Source organism: Aythya marila, assembly GCF_965140915.1.
Source record: "Aythya marila genome assembly, chromosome: 19".
NCBI lineage: Eukaryota > Metazoa > Chordata > Aves > Anseriformes > Anatidae > Aythya > Aythya marila.
In genome coordinates this window covers 480,290-496,418 of record NC_139060.1, presented here as the reverse complement: position 1 = coordinate 496,418, position 16,129 = coordinate 480,290, and the positions used below count along the sequence as shown (strand labels likewise).

Sequence of the window (16,129 nt, the reverse complement as noted above, 5' to 3'; positions counted from 1 at the left end):
ACCCTTTTGACTTTACTTTTTTTCCCCCTTTTAAAAATAAAATGTAAATGTATTGGAGCATCTCTGGTTCTAAGCATAGCACTCGCCGTACTGAGAAGAGCCCTTTGATTCCGCATGAATCAGGTCCCCCCTAAAGCTCAGGATCTGTGTTAGAACCTTGTGGATGTCCCATTGCATGCAAATGGTGCTGGCACCGCTGTTGTCAGCTGGCAATATGGTTGTCACAGCAGGAGTCACTACTGCAGCGTGAGCTTGTCAGATCTTGTCTGTCCATCTTGGACTGCATGAAGTGAGATGATGGGCTGCCACTGTACCTGGGACCTGGTGCCAGCCCAGCTGAGCCTTTCCTTAGCACCCTGGTCTCGAGGTCTGTCCCCTGTGGGGTCTTGCCTTGATGGGCAATGGCTCTGTGGCATAGGCAGCAACTATCTGAAATCTCGTGGGTGAGGGGTGAGTCACCTCTAAATTGCTAATTACTGCTTAAAGACACCTCTGTGCTGGGTCCAAGCCCAACAGAAGAATAAACACTGTTTTTGTTCCTGAGTTTGGGAAGGGGCAAATATAGCTCCTGTCTCCAGGCACTGCAGTGGCACAACAAGGCCCTTGGAGCCTTTTCAGAAGTTGAGACTGCAGAAGTTCAGAAACTTTTAATGACACCAACTGAGACCTGTTAAAAGTGAAGAAAAAACTCACTGTTGCTGGGGCAGCAAGGTGCCCTTTTGGGCCATAGCTTCATGAGACACTGGCACAGAAAAAAATGGCAGACTTTGGGTGTTCCTGCTTTCTCCAGGTGCACTGTTGAAAGCACGTAGCTATTTTCAACTTGGATCATCTCAGGATGTGACTTTATACCTTGGCTCTATGACCAGCTGACCCAACACAGCTGATGCAAAGTGTCGGGTGACCTGAGGGTGGTGAGCAACGTGACTGTGGACTTTCCAACCTGCCAGGTCCAGCATCTCCTGAAATGTGTGAAGATGTGTCACTCCAAGCAATGTCCATTGTCAGTGATGATGTGCATCTTGGGGACAACAAAGCTCTGGGGACTGGCTACTGTTCTGGCAGGTAGGGCTGTCATTCAAAGAGACCTCAGCAGCCCCCCAAAATGGGGTAGTACAAACCTCCTGGTGTTCAGCCAAGGCATATGCAAAGTACTGCCTCTTGAGAGGTTAACCGCAAGCAACAGGGCAGTATGGGCCTGTGGGTGAGATGGCAGCTTTGCCCTGTGCATCAACAAAATGAGCATCAGTCATCAGGGTGCCATTGCAGGAAAGGCAGCCAAGTGCGTCCTCTTCTGGGTTAGCAAAGAGTGGCCAGCAGATCAAGGAACATTTGTGAGACCACATCTGGAGAGCAAGGTCCAGTTTGGGGCATTCATTGGGGCAGGGAGAAGTGCTGTGTCAGAGAGAGATGCTCCTGTTCGTGGCCAGCTTCCCCATCACTCATGTTCTCAGGCCCCACACTGGCCTTTGAAGACTGGTGAATCTGGGGGGAAACCTCCTTTCCAGAGTCCCAAACTTCTCAGAGGTGAAAGGTCTCTGAACAGCTTCTCTGAGCACAGAAACAACACACCTTGCACTTGCTAGACCCTCCCCTCCACCCCCCCATATCACTCTTAAATCCAGACCAGCTTGTCTAGAAGAAACCAAGGTTATCCAAGAAGGCCAGGAAGTACATTCTTGGTTGCAAAAGTGAGGAAAACAAGTGAGTGAAAAAAGTGAGGAAAACTGACGTGTTCCCAGACTCAAGCTCTTGCTCCCAGGTGTCTCTGAATCAACTGGGCTGCATAGCCTACAGCACTACCCCAGCTGCACAACAGGACCACCCCTCTGAGAGCCTGCAGCTACTGGGACGTTCAGACAGCTTCAGACCTGCCTCCAGGCCCAGCCTCTGGAGGGCGGGGGCTGCCTCATGGGGGTGCCCTCAGTTGACACTGACCACAGGACTCTGTTGTCTTCACTCGCAGTGTGCTTCCCTGCTCCCACAACATCCTAAAGGGAATGGCTCAAGGGGCTGTGCATGTGCAATTACGGACTCTGCTGTAACGGGGGATCTTTTCCCATGTGCCTCCAAGGGGTATATTGAATTCACCCTGGCATCCCAAACCACTTTTGCTACCATACACACCTGGCGTGAAGAGAAGAAGCATCTTCTCAAGGTAAGCTGTACAGGCACTGGGTCCTCACATGTCCCCAGCTGATGGGGGGAGGGGGGACTGCTCAAGGGCAGGACAGCTGTAGGGTCAAGGAGGGCCAGCATTCACCCCATGCAGAGCCCTGCAAGGCCAGCTCTGCTTTGCTCTGTCGCCCTCTCCCAGGACTGGAAGATGCAGGCCCTTTCAGTGCTGCTCATGGCCCAGTGGTTTGTTGAGTGCCCAGGGGCCTGGGACACGTCTCAAAGTTCACACCGCTGCAGCTCTCCTGCTCACAGCACCAGGCGAGCCCTGCCCCTCCTGCAAACACGGCTCTGCCTGGGAGCAGACGTGTCACTTGCTCGTGTCGCAGTGCATGCTGTCTGTTCCCAGTCTTGACATGATGTAGCTTTGCAAACCCAGCAAGACCATAGGGTTGGTGTGTGCTCCACGAAGAGCAGCACTGATCAGCTTCTATATTGAGCTCACTTGTCTTGTATTAGATTTGATTGGAAATCAAAAGGTATGTAATTAACAGAAAGGCAAACAGACACTTCCAGTGACTGGCTGATCATCCAGTTAATGGCTATTAGATCAGCAAACTTAATTGCAAACCCCTACAGTTACTGGAAAATGAAACGAAGATGCCACTTATATCCCAACTAGTGCCATAGAAGCCAAGCTGCTTTGTGGTGATCCTCTGGGGAGACCGGAGGCCTGGGTATGCTCCCAGGTGTGGAGGGGCAGAGGGCCGTGGTATGCAGGGAGAGAGCTGGGGGTTTCTGGTCTTTGTGCTAACTTCCAGGCACGTAGTTTTCTACCTCCACTTCAATAAACTGACACTAAAGGCTCTGTGGACATCTACTTACAGTCACAGCATGTTTATTTTAGGTAAAAGGAAAAGATCTAATTGGTGACAAACATTTAGGAACCAAAACTCCTCCTGTATTTACGCTGGTATGTAATCACTGTGGGGTCTAAACCGTATGAGAAGGCACCACATGGCACCTTGACTCCTTGTCCAAATCTTGGTGCATTAGAACTAAGGATGTGGTTCCCAAGTACAAATCATTTTTGAAATTGGGTTTAAGCTGTTAGCTGACACAGGCTTGTCCGTGCCAGGCCCACCCACAGCAGCATGCTCTAGCGAATGGCTCTGCTCCCCCATGCAGCAGTTGCCTCCCTGCTGGGCTTTGCAGCTCCAGGCTGACCGCATCGCAACATGTGCTCCCCAGGGGCTCTTCCTTCTGCAGGCATAGTGCCATGGCAGAACAGCTCCCTCTTCCTCAAGCGGGCTCCCTATGCACCACCTGGCAAGGTCTCACTAACATATCTCAGCATCACTATTTTCGCACATAGACTGGAAAGCTTTCCTCCTGTCCCCACAGCCAGTTTGGTTTCCCCTGCCACACTCATGATTTGTCATTATCCTGGGCTGGCCAGATTGCTGGGTGTCCTGCTGATATCCCTGTGGGCCAGCACACTGCTCCACAGTCACAAAGCTCCTGTGCCCAGCTAGTTCTCATCGGCAACTCCCAGCTCATGGCTTCCCATTTCCCAGCACATCGCAATGCACGGTGCTCTGCTCTGGAACAACTTCAGTGGGGCCAGCATGTCCCCCCCAGGTCTCCCAGGAGCTTCCCCACTGCTCCTTGCCCCTTCACCCTTGCTCTTCTCAAGGTTAACATGGGATTTTAGACATCTTTTTTCTGAGATCCAGGAAAGTGATAGTTGTGCCATTCCCACTGCTGGAGAAACCAAGTGTCTAACAAGGGATGGACAGATGGGTTTTTGGGTACAACCTTCCCTTGGAAGCCTGGGTTACATTTTACTCTAACTTCAACTTTTATTTCCTCTAAAACCTTGCAAATGTCCAGTGCTGGATTCTTATTCTCCTATCAGATGTAGCTCTCCTCACAAAGATGCTTTGCATACTCACTGAAGGAGAAGCGGCATTAATTCTTCCTAAATTCAGGTGCAGCCACATTACCTTCCTGCAGCCCCACTGGTATTCAACAAACCTCTGAGGACCTTCCTCTCTGCTTGATGCTGCTGTCCCCATACCTTCATGTTGTCACTTGCAACCCCACTTTTGCCATAAATCGTCTTCCTGGAAAACTGTGTTTGAGTGATTCTGGGTCTGGGTGAACTGAGAAGTGCCATAGGGCTGCCTTTCCTTCAAATATATGGCTGAAGCACGTATATTAATCTCATAAGGCTGCACACCATTTTCATGGTCTCCCTGCACTCATTCGTCTTTCACTGTAGAGTTTTCTTGTTGCGTTTTGAGGTCTTTTCTTTGCTTGCAGACTTTCCACTCATTCCAAATGTCCTCCTCAGTGCAGATACATTGCTTGCTTGCTAGAATCACAAAATCACAGAATGACTGAGGTTGGAAGGGACCTCTGAAGGCCAGCTGGTCCAACACCCCTGCTCTACCAGCCACTCAGGTACCAGAACCCCATCAGTTCACTTCATGCTGTGATGTGGTAAAAACATGTGAGATGACATATCCAGGGGTGTGCCCTGATCAGCAGTGTGCCCTGGCAGCCAGGAGGGCCAACCGTATCCTGGGGTGCATCAAGCACGGCATTGCTAGTCAGTTGAGGGAGGTGATTGTCCCGCTTTACTCTGCACTGGTGTGGCCTCACCTCGAGTACTGTGTGCAGTTCTGGGCACCACAGTACAAAAAGGATGTAAAACTGTTGGAGAGTGTCCAGAGGAGGGTGACAAAGATGTGAAGGGCCTAGAGGGGAAGACGTATGAGGAGCGGCTGAGGTCACTGGGCCTGTTCAGCCTGGAGAAGAGGAGGCTGAGGGGGGACCTCATCAAGGTCTACAACTTCCTCGTGAGGGGTGTGGAGGGGCAGGCGCCAACCTATTCTCCTTAATCACCAGTGATAGGACCCACAGCAATGGTGTCAAGCTGAGGCAGGGGAAGTTTAGGCTGGACATCAGGAAGAGGTTCTTCACAGACAGGGTGGTCGCACACTGGAACAGGCTCCCCAGGGAAGTAGTCACTGCACCAAGCCTGTTGGAATTTAAGAAGCGTTTGGACTGTGCACTTAGTCACATGGTCTAAACTTTTGGGTAGACCTGTGTGGTGCCAGGAGTTGGACTTGATGATCCTTATGGGTCCCTTCCAGCTTGGGATATTCTACGATTCTAGGGTTTCTGGAATGGTCGTTATAGTCAAGACTGTGATTTACAGCCTCCCCTCTCCAAGGAGTTATTCTTCCTGGCAGAATTTCTCTCTTGTGGCTTTGTTCTTGCCCCAGTCTGGTTGAGGGATCTGTCAGGGCAGACCTTCCTTTCCCTTCTTCCCAAGGTGATTTGGACCCAGGAAGATGTTTTGATGGTGCCTTTCAATGTGTTGTGCTGTGTTACCCATCCTCCTCATCTCACTTTCTTGCACTCTCCTCCTGCATCCTCTATTGTCTGCTCTGGTTACACCAACTGTTTCACTGACCTCCAGGAATATCTGTTGTCATGGGGTGTTCCATGTAGCAGTTTGAGCTGCTCCATACCAGCTTTGCCTGAAGCCACAACCATTTGTATTATTTCCTATGGATCATCTGCTCTTCCTGAGCTAGAAGAGACCAGCCTTTTGTTTGGCTGTACCATTTTCCCACCTGCTCTTATCATAGAATCATTAAAGTTGGAAAAGCCTTCCAAGATCATCTGGTTCAACCATCACCCTACTACCAATGTCACCCACTACAGCAGGTCCCTAAGCACCATGTCCAACCTTTCCTTAAACACGCCTTGGGACGGTGATGCCACCACCTCCCTGGGCAACCCATTCCAATGTGTAACCACTCCTTCAGAGAAGAAATATCTCCTAATTTCCAAACTGAACCTCCCTTGGTGCAACTTGAGACCATTCCCTCTAGTCCTATCACTGGTTACCTGTGAGAAGAGGCTGACCTCCAGATCACCTTCCTTTCAGGTAGTTGCAGAGAGCAAAAAGATCTCCCCAAACCTCCTCTTCTCCAGACCGAACACCCACAGTTCCCTCAGCCGCTCCTTACAGGACTTGTGTTCCAGGCCCTTCACTAGCTTCATAGCCCTTCTCTGGACATGTTTCTGGGTCTCAACGTCCTTTGTGTTGTGAGGGGCCCAAAACTGAACACAGCACTAGAGGTACAGCCTTACCAGAGCAGAGTACAGGGGATGATCACTCCCCTGGTCCTGCTGGCTGCACTATTCCTAATACAAGCCAGAATGAGGTTGGTCAGGCAGGTCCTTTCATGAACACAAGCTACTTATCCCTACAGCTGCTTCCCTTTCCTCTGTCTCTGCTTTCTGCCCTTGTTTAACAGCACATACCACACAAAGCATGGAGAGTACATGCCTTTCTTCAGCCACCAGTCCCTTTGTGGTTCAAAGCCTGATATGTCATTTCTCCCAGCCTGGATCCCTGACAGATTCTCCCCTCCTGATGCATCACCTCCTTGCATTAGGAGGAGCATGTACATGGAAGCTCCCAGTTGCTCAAGTGCTCCAGCCTTGCCTGTGGGACCAAACCTTGGGCTGTCTGCACCTCCCTCCCTCCCAAAGTACACATCCAGCCCATTTGCTGGGTACCAGGACAAACGTACAGCCAATCCCTGAATCTCCACATTGTGGAGCTCATCCCCATCATTGTGGGGATGTCCTTGTTGCCTTTTGCAGAGAACTTGCAATGTTGTTTGATGGAGCTCAAGTCTTCTCAGCCTGGTACCCACCTCTTCCTCGCTCCTGGAAGATGCTCCCACACTTCCCTCTGCAACAACCTGGTGACTGCCCTGTCAGCCCCAGCAGTGACAAACTGCCTCTTGCAAGTTTGAGCATAAATCACTGATTGTCTCCTTCCTGCTCTTCCTAAGAATTCAGTAGTTTTAGGTTCGTACTCAATATCTTATGTATCCCTGAACTCCAGTTTCTCATTAGATTCAGAGTCTTTCCCTTTTCCTGCAGGCTGGTGCCTCTGCTTTTGCTTGCCACCCTTGAACTACTTGAACAACACGATCACCTTCAGATGCCTTTCTGGTCCTGTGATCTTTCAAAATTCCCTCCCTACAATGCTTTCTCAAGGTGCTCATGAGACTACAGTGCCGTATTTGCAATCAGACACTGTCTTTGTAACTTTTAAAGGTGGTTTGGTTTTGATTTGAGGTTTTTGTTTGCTTGTTTTGTTTTGTTTTTCCAGCAGAAGGATGAGATGTGCTTCCACAGTCTATGGTCTTTCTATGTTTTCATTAACAATGTAAACACACCTTGCTGCTATGAAGGGCAGCAATAGTTCAGCAAGGCAGAGTCGAACCTGCCATGTTTTTGGGGATATTTAGACCACACTCCAGGTACAGCCCAGGAAACCTGAAGGGGAGAGAGGGACTGCTCCTGTTTGTTCTCATTTAACAGTTCCTGGGATCCTTATGGACTACAGTGGTGATGTCCCTGCTCTCAGGTGTTCTTCAGGTGATGCAGAGTTTTGGCCCGTTCATCACCAGGTCCTGCCCCAGCTCAGACAGAGGCACAGGGAAGTGGTTTTGCTGTGCCATGGGCTCTTCAAGTACCTGAAGAGCTAGAACCATTTCAGCCAGGTCTGTCAGGTTTCTACCAGAGTCCACTGGCAGCACTGGGCCAGAGTTGCCCCCATGCCAGCTGAAACAGCTACGGGGCAGTGGGAACATGGGCATGGCTGTGCAGGTGTGGGCTCCTGCAGGGTTGGCTTGAGGATTGAACCCCCCTGGGCTGAAACTCATCACCTGCCCCAATAGACATTTCCCATCCCAGAGCCCCTGGAGCACGATGTGAGTTGCGAGGGTTGCCAGAGGCTGTGTCATGGCTTCAGCCCACAACACAACAGAGCAGAAGGCTGGAGACATCCCACGGCAGGGGTGAGTGCTCACCCTGCTTCCACCTGTCCTTCATGTTCTCCTGCTCTCCCTGTAGATGAGTTCCGAATCCCTGCAGGGGGGAAATCTCAGCAGCCCCACCTCATTCCTTCTCTTGGGGTTTTCCAGTACCTACAACGCACAGGTGGCCCTCTGCCTGGGTTTCTTGCTCATTTACCTGGTGACTCTGCTGGGGAACCTGCTCATAATGAACCTCGTCTGGCTGGATGCTCACCTGCACTCCCCCATGTATTACTTCCTGGGCCACCTCTCCTTCCTGGATATCTGCTACTCCTCTGTCACACTCCCTAAGATCCTCAAGGATTCCTTCTCATCACAGAAGACCATTTCCTTTGTGGGCTGCATCACACAGATCTACTTCTTCCTTAGCTTTGGAGGCTCTGAGTGTGTGCTCCTGGCTGCCATGGCCTACGATCGGTACCTGGCCATCTGCCGCCCCCTTCACTATGCAGTGTTCATGAGCAAGAAGATTTGCCACTGTTTAGTGGCTGTTTCATGGCTGAGTGGCTCCTTCTCGTCTCTGATACAGGCCTTTCTCACAGCCCACTTACACTTCTGTGGGTCCAAAGTGATCAATCACTTGTTCTGTGAGATACCCTTCTTGCTGAATGTGTCCTGCAGTCCTAATGCTCGCTTCAACAAGGCCGTCCTGTACGCTTTGGCTGGGACTATTGCCATGGGCTCTTTCCTCCTTACTCTCGTATCGTATGTTCACATCCTCTGGGCTGTCCTCCAGAAGGGAGCAGGGGGGCAGAAGGCCTTTGCCACCTGCACCTCCCACCTGACTGTTGTGTTCCTGTTCTTTGGTGCTGGGGCCATTGCCTACCTGCTGCCTCACTCCAGCACCTCCAAGGAGATGGGTAAGGTCCTCGCCCTGCTGTACGCCATCATAACCCCCATGTTGAATCCCATCATTTACAGCTTGAGAAATAATGAAGTGCAAGGGGCCATCAGAAAAGCCCTGCACAGAGTGTTGTCACAGAGATCCACCAAGGACACAGGCAGGGCTGCAGAACAGCCTCTGCCTTCACCATGCATGGAGCACGGCTGTTGATGACCCAAGATGATGGGGGACAGTGGGGCTCTCTTGGACCAGTGGCAAGCAGAAGGGAGACCTCTGGAGATGTGAATAGACCAGGAGGGGATTCCATAAAACCATTAGGTCTTGGTCACAGTTCTCCCAAAAAAAATAATTCTGTGAACTTTTTTCCTAAGAAATAGGTATTGTCCAGGTCAAGAAGCAGTACTGAACCTCCACAAAATGCCTTTGTTGTGACGGTGCCCTTGGTTATCCTTGTTTTTGTTGTTGTTGTTTGTTTGATTGTTTGTTTGCTTTGTTTTGTTTGTTTGTTTGTTTTAATCATTTATCTGCACCGAGGTTTTGTCAGGCTTCCTGGAAAGAGCTTTTATTCCTAAGCAAAGCTCTTTCTGAGGTGAAACACTGCAAAGTGCAGCAGTAATGCCCTGCTGTAAGCATCTCCTGCTAAGTGGTGGATAATCTTGTCTGGGCTGGACTTGCAGACACTGCAGAGCCGGATGTCTTTCTCTTAATGCAATAAAATATGTATAAGTAGGAAAACCATTGTCAGGGGATTGATCTTTGTAGTTTCAGGAATCAAAGCCAATCCTGGGAACAGACATCTGCTTCCGCATGCAAAATGGTGGTGACAAAGCAGGAGTGTAGGTGGCACCTGAACATGCCTGGGAGAGCAGATTATTCTGATTCATGATGTGCTTTCAGGAAGAGTGCACAGGGCTCTTGGCACCACACAGAGCTGAGAAGGCATTGCCTGGTGGCCACAAATAAAGGGATGTGGAAGAACACCATGACCGTATCTCACTGTGTGCAAGAAGATACGCCTACAGGCACAGTGAAACATCCTCACATCCTTCTTGGACCTCAGTCAAATGCTGGGCTGTGATTTCTTTTCAAGCTTCTGTAAGGCTCCCATTTAGCAGAAATTATGGGAAAAAATGGTTTCCTGTGACTGGAAGCAACCCCTCCTCTGGTGGAACCAAGAGTTTCCCAGTCAGAACCCAGTGTGCTTTATCCAGCTTAGGCAAGGATGTGACACACCCTCCCCAGAGCACACCATCAAGGGAGAGCTAATTTGGGAATCCAGTTTGCAGGACAGATACAAACTTGGCTGCTCCTTTGCCAATAAAAGAGGAATTGCATATTCCTTCTCACCCACGGTCCCCAGGACACGTGAGCCAGATATCCACCCCTTTCTACTGATGCTGAAACCCAGGAGGGTTCAGTTTCACAATTGTTCCTGCCAGTTACAGCTATTTTCATATTTGGCCAAGTATGCATCTCTTGAGGTGACAGACAGGGAAAAGACAATGAAGAACCCATGGGGCAGGGAAGGGTCATGCACCACAAGTCCTAAGTGTGCTCTATGTTTGGCCAGTGTCTGCTACAAAAGATAAATATATTTCCCTTTTATCATACTTATTTATTTGGGAAAAATCTCTGCTTTCTCTGTAACAATGGTCTCCAAAGTGGAGTGTGTGCACTCCAGGGGTGTGCAAGACAATGCATTGGGGTAAAGGAAGAAAATATTTTTTGTACCACTAATAAATAAAATATTTTAATACTGTTATTTTAATACTGTTTTAAAACATCATCTTTATCTCATCCTTTCTTAATTTCCATTTTTCTATATATTCTATAATGTACAGTAGTAATACATGTATGTAATTTGTAAATAACTATATTTATATTGGAGGTATGTGCTCAAAAGCTTTTTAGTACGAGGGGTGTATGATTAAAAAAGTGTGGAGATCACTGCTCTGGAACAACAGATCTGAGCAAAAATAGTCTGGGGGAGTGGAGATTTACCCACAGCAAAGGAAGATTTAGGGATGTAGTCAGGATGACATATGCAAACCAGACAAGTTGAAGCCCATGGGACTAGGTGGAATGCACCCAAGGGTGCCGAAAGTGCCTTTTGGGGCTCTGCATGACTCTGCAGAGCTTCCTGCTTTGGTCCTGCAGACACAGTCAGCGGCAGGGAATTCCTCCCCACTTCTCCCTGCCCCTGGCGGCAGAGCTGAGCGTATCGCTCTGTGCCAGACCTAGCAGGAACACACTGTTCGGGTGCAGGCGAAAGCAAACACAGTGCCAGCTGAGGCCACGGCTGCCGATGTTATCTGTGCAATGTCTTCAGCCGTCATGCATGTGGCCAGAGACGGGTTTGCTTGCTGCCTCTGAGGAGCTGTGCAAGCATAAAAGCTTGGAGGTCCCCATGGAGCACAATGTCCTCACAGGTGTGCTGCATGGGTGCCAGGTTGTGCTTGGCAAGATGCCAGCTCTGAAGATGAAGGTCATGTTCCTGCTCTTGGAGCTGATGCTTCTGTCAGTGCTGCAGGCCCAGGCAAAAATCCCTCATAAGGAATATTTTGATTCAGAGAAGGTAATGACATTTGAGGGAATTTTCTCATGGTGGAAGATGGGGAAGCTGCCTTGCTTGGATACAGCCTTCGTAAGGGAGCAGAGATCAGACAAAGCCCACCTGCACATTTCTGTGAGGACCCCAGCTCCTGCTGGGAGTCAGAGTCCCTCAGGCTTTCTGGCATTTAAAATCATAACATCTGGGTGCTTAAGCACCCTCATGGGGCAGTCAGATGGCTAGTGAGTATTACTGAGTACCTGGGTTTGTCCAAGTGGATTTTGCATCTGGTTAGCTCTTTATGACAGACTACTGCTCTGCATTGCAGAAGAAATGCTTTTCTACCCCATCAGCAGCCTAAGCTGAGGAGGCTTTAGGGGCTTCCTGCTCTATCCCTGAATCTCCCATTGTTTTCTGTATTAATGAGTGTAGAGCTATTCTCTCTAGCTTGCTGGGAAGTGGCATATCATTGCCATAGCTTCCCACTCCAGCTGGATCGAGGACTTCAAGAGAAATGCGAAGATGGCTGTGAGCACTGTAAAACCACAACAGAATGGTGAAATACTCATCACAACTTTAATTTCTGGGTAAGCTGCACTGCAAAATCTCATTTGCTATGGCTTTCACCATGGGCTTCTTTCCTTTTTGCTCTGAAAAAGCCTCTCAGTTAGCTCTTGAGTTCTTCAAAAAACATAGGAAGAACTGCATAGGTCCCCTGGGGGAGGTCATTGCTTCCTGACATGGTAACACGTGTGCTGTTTGCGTGCATGGAGCAGAGTTTCCAAGAGCTGGCCTCCATCCTCCAGCTTTGAACAGTGATTAACTAAAAGTAGAAAAATACAGTGGACATGGAAACATCTGCCATGTGGCTGGAGACTACAGAGATGAGACCAGAGGGGCTACTGTGCTATGTGCCCACGCAGGAGATGTCCAACATCTGCTCCTGCTGCTGACTCAGACTTAAAGTACAGCCTAGTCTTGCAAAAATGGAGCAAGGAACTGTGCAAGTAAACCCTCTGGCCTGGTGGGGGAGATTTGCTCCTTCTAGCTGCAGGTGGAGCCAAAGAATCAGTGCATCCATGGGTGTTTGTAAAGCACCTCTAACTGAACAGTGTGAGCAAAGATTTAGGATTATTGTCTTTTCTCCACTACCAGGCTGTGTAGGGCATTGGAGAAGTGTCATTAAATCAAAGAAAATTTAAACATTTTTCTATTTAATCTATCTTTACCAGTGCAAGATTGTCTTCACTTGTCATTCTGTGTGCCTAAAAAGAGAGGCCAAATTCAACCAAGCTTCTTCCCAGTGGAGAAGAATGATGTGGCTTCACATGCTTTAAAATTAATTTCTTCTTTTCTTTAGCACTAACTAGAGGGTGCCACACAGCCCACATTAATTACCTCTTCAGTCAGCCCAAAAAAAAATCAGATTGATGAACCTCTTCCTCCTAGAAAGGTGTCCAGTCTTGGTTGGATGATGAGGGATGAAAATCATAACATTTTCTTGACAGCTTCTGCCCAGCCACCCCTGACATGGTTAGGTGTGCCTTGTCTCTGAGTGGAATTGTCTCAGCTCAAGCCCCAGCTGCATCTTCCTGCCTCTCCCTGCAGCTACTTGGGCTAGAGCAACCAAATGACCTCTTGAGCCACTTTTTGAGGAGACCAAAGGAAATGTGGTGGAGCTGCTCCAGCTAAAGGGGCACTGGGAAAGCTGAGGGGGTTGCATGCCATAAGCCAGAGTCTGATGGTCTTTGCTTGCTCCCCAGCCCTGAAGGATGTGAGCAGAGGATGATGGTCCTAAAAAAAAATGATCAACCTAGTCAACACACAAACTCCTGTAAGTACCAGGGGAGCACAATGGCAGAGGTGGGAGATCTGTTCCTGACCCAGCAGCAGGGTTTAAGTCATCCCCAGGACAGGAACCCTCTGTGGCACTGACATCAAGTTGGGCTATTGCCCCCCATGCAGGCAATAATATGTACCACCGCAGAGCAGACCAGCAGGAGCTAGGGATTCCCTGTCACAAAGCATAGGATGATTCTGGCATAGACCCCATAGCCAAGGGACGTCCCTTAATGGAGATGCTGTGATGCCTTCCCCTCTCCCCAGGCAAGCCCAGCCCTCACTGTGGGCTGGTGCCACTCAGCAGACCCCCAGCACACCTCTGCCACGCAGCCTGGCCCTGATCCCGTGCCCAGCTCACCTGTCACCACCAAGCCACAGAGCTGCTGTGGCCTGGCAGTGGTTCTGGGAGATGCCCTGATCCCAGAGTGATGGGAAAGGGCCCTGGGCTGTCTGCACCAGGCCTCCTGGGTGACCTGTGAACACCTCCATCTCCCCTGTCCCAGAGCCCAGCCCCGCACACCTCCAGCTCTCCAGCTCTCTCCACTGATCATGCTAGGGTTGGGATTTAAGGGTCCTTTTTCTGTACCATACAATGGAGCCACATTACCAGGTGTCCCAGAAGAGATTAATATGGGGAGAGGTTGTTCAGGAGCATCCTCAGAGAGGGCCCTAACTTCCTTCCAGCAAGAGATTGGGTGCAGTGCTTGGGGGCCCCAGACTCTCTCGTGGTGCAATGTAGTGCCACAAGGGCCCACTGGAGGGGTGAGAGCTTGCAGAGATTGGATGTTGAAAGTACTCTTTCTTCTCAGGACTAAAAAAATGACTTTCTTCAGGCTTTTCTGGGTTTAGGAGCTCTGATGATGGTCTTGAGGAAAGAAGTGGCACTTCTCACAACCACGGTAAGAACTGTTGACTCTTGGTGGATGCAGCCCTGGCTGGTCCCAGGGCCACGGGAACACCCTGAGATGGAGGCAGCCCGGCTGAGAGCTGGACACCACCACGTCCCACAGCCAGAGAGTGGAACAGGCAGTACTGGGGATGAGGCTGGTGTGATGGGGATCCCATGCTGTGCCAGCAAGCAGGTGCAGGGAGCCTCCCTGGAGGCAGAATCACAGAATCACAGAATCACAGAATTTTCTAGGTTGGAAGAGACCTCAAGGTCATCGAGTCCAACCTCCAACCTAACGCTAACAGCCCTCCACTAAACCATATCCCTAAGCTCTACATCTAAGCGTCTTTTGAAGACTTCCAGGGATGGTGACTCCACCACTTCCCTGGGCAGCCTGTTCCAATGCCTCACAACCCTTTCAGTGAAGAAGTTCTTCCTAACATCTAACCTAAAACTCCCCTGGCTCAACTTAAGCCCATTCCCCCTCGTCCTGTCACCAGGCACGTGGGAGAACAGGCCAACCCCCACCTCGCTACAGCCTCCCTTGAGGTACCTAAAAAGAGCGATAAGGTCACCCCTGAGCCTCCTCTTCTCCAGGCTGAACAAGCCCAGCTCCCTCAGCCGCTCCTCGTAGGACTTGTTCTCCAGGCCCCTCACCAGCTTTGTCGCCCTTCTCTGCACCCGCTCAAGCACCTCGATGTCCTTCTTGTAGCGAGGGGCCCAAAACTGAACACAGTACTCGAGGTGCGGCCTCACCAGAGCTAAGTACAGGTGGACGATCACCTCCCTAGCCCTGCTGGTCACGCTGTTCCTGATACAAGCCAGGATGCCGTTGGCCTTCTTGGCCACCTGAGCACACTGCTGGCTCATATCCAGCCGACTATCCACCATCACTCCCAGGTCCTTCTCTGCCTGGCAGCTTTCCAACCATTCCTCTCCCAGCCTGTAGCTCTGCTTGGGGTTATTGCGCCCCAGGTGCAGGACCCGGCACTTGGCCTTGTTGAACTTCATGCAGTTGACCTCAGCCCATCGGTGCAGCCTATCCAGATCCTCCTGCAGAGCTTTCCTACCCTCAAGCAGATCGACACACAGCTCAGCAAAGCCTGTGGCAGTTGGAGCCATGCAGGCTGGGAGTGGTGCTAGCTTCAGGAACAGGATACGGCAGGGAGTGCATAAGGGGTGTACAAGTGTTCTGGAGAGGGTTACAGCAGAGGGTAGGGGGTGCAGAGGAGGGGTACAGGTGTATAGGGTGGAGAAGCTTGGGTGTGGGAGGCAGAGGGAGTGCAAGATGGAGCTGAGGCAGGCAAGATGTGTGAGAAGCTGCACACAGCCTTGCATGGCAACTTCTGGAACCCCGGCAGCCCTGGGCATGGGGATGCTCAGCCTGTGCCCAATGGGATGCAATGCCCAGAGCTCACCCCTCCCTATCCCACACCTAATGCGTCCCTCCATGGCTCACAGTCCTCTCCCATCTCCCTGCCTCCTGCAAGGGGGCATGGAGCTCTCTCCTTGCCAGCTCTGTATCCCTCTGCTTTCTCCTGCAGAGGATGATGTCCCCAGCTGCAGGCTGCTAGATACGGACTACAGCAACCACATCCTCCTCCTCAGTGACCACGAGTACCAGGGGCGGATCATCTCAGTGTTGTTTCTCTACAGTAAGTCTTGTAGAAAGCAAGAGCTGGGGAGGCAAGGGGTGCATGGGGCAGACCCTTCAGTAAGTGGGATGGGAACTGCAGGAGAGTTTTCACCTGGTCACTCTGGGGATGTCTGGACTGTCTGCTCTGGCACAAACACGGCACCCAGATGTGCCTCTCTATGCCTGGAAGGAGGAGGGCTTGGACAGTTTTGGCCAGGCTGCAGCCACCACTCTGTCCTCTGCAGGTAGGGATGCTGAAGCGAAACCCCACATGTTAAAGAAATTCAGAGACACCATGAGCCAGATGGGGCTTTCTGAGGAGCAGATGATTGTACTG

At 50.5% G+C, this 16,129-nt stretch overlaps 1 protein-coding gene and 1 long non-coding RNA gene across 2 annotated transcripts; both read left to right on the top strand.

Moving 5' to 3' along the window:
* Positions 1–7,803: 7,803 nt before the first annotated feature.
* Positions 7,804–9,084, top strand: LOC309885673 (olfactory receptor 2A25-like; the record flags this gene model as incomplete). Its single annotated transcript, XM_082775896.1, has 2 exons — positions 7,804–7,821; positions 8,068–9,084. The coding sequence occupies 2 exons, from the start codon at positions 7,804–7,806 to the stop codon at positions 9,082–9,084; spliced, it is 1,035 nt and encodes a 344-aa protein (XP_082632022.1).
* Positions 9,085–11,941: 2,857 nt separating this feature from the next.
* Positions 11,942–15,752, top strand: LOC309885396. Its single transcript, XR_014318789.1, has 4 exons — positions 11,942–12,012; positions 13,189–13,259; positions 14,101–14,166; positions 15,701–15,752. It is a non-coding gene; the product is annotated as an uncharacterized lncRNA (long non-coding RNA).
* The last annotated feature ends 377 nt before the right edge of the window (positions 15,753–16,129 follow it).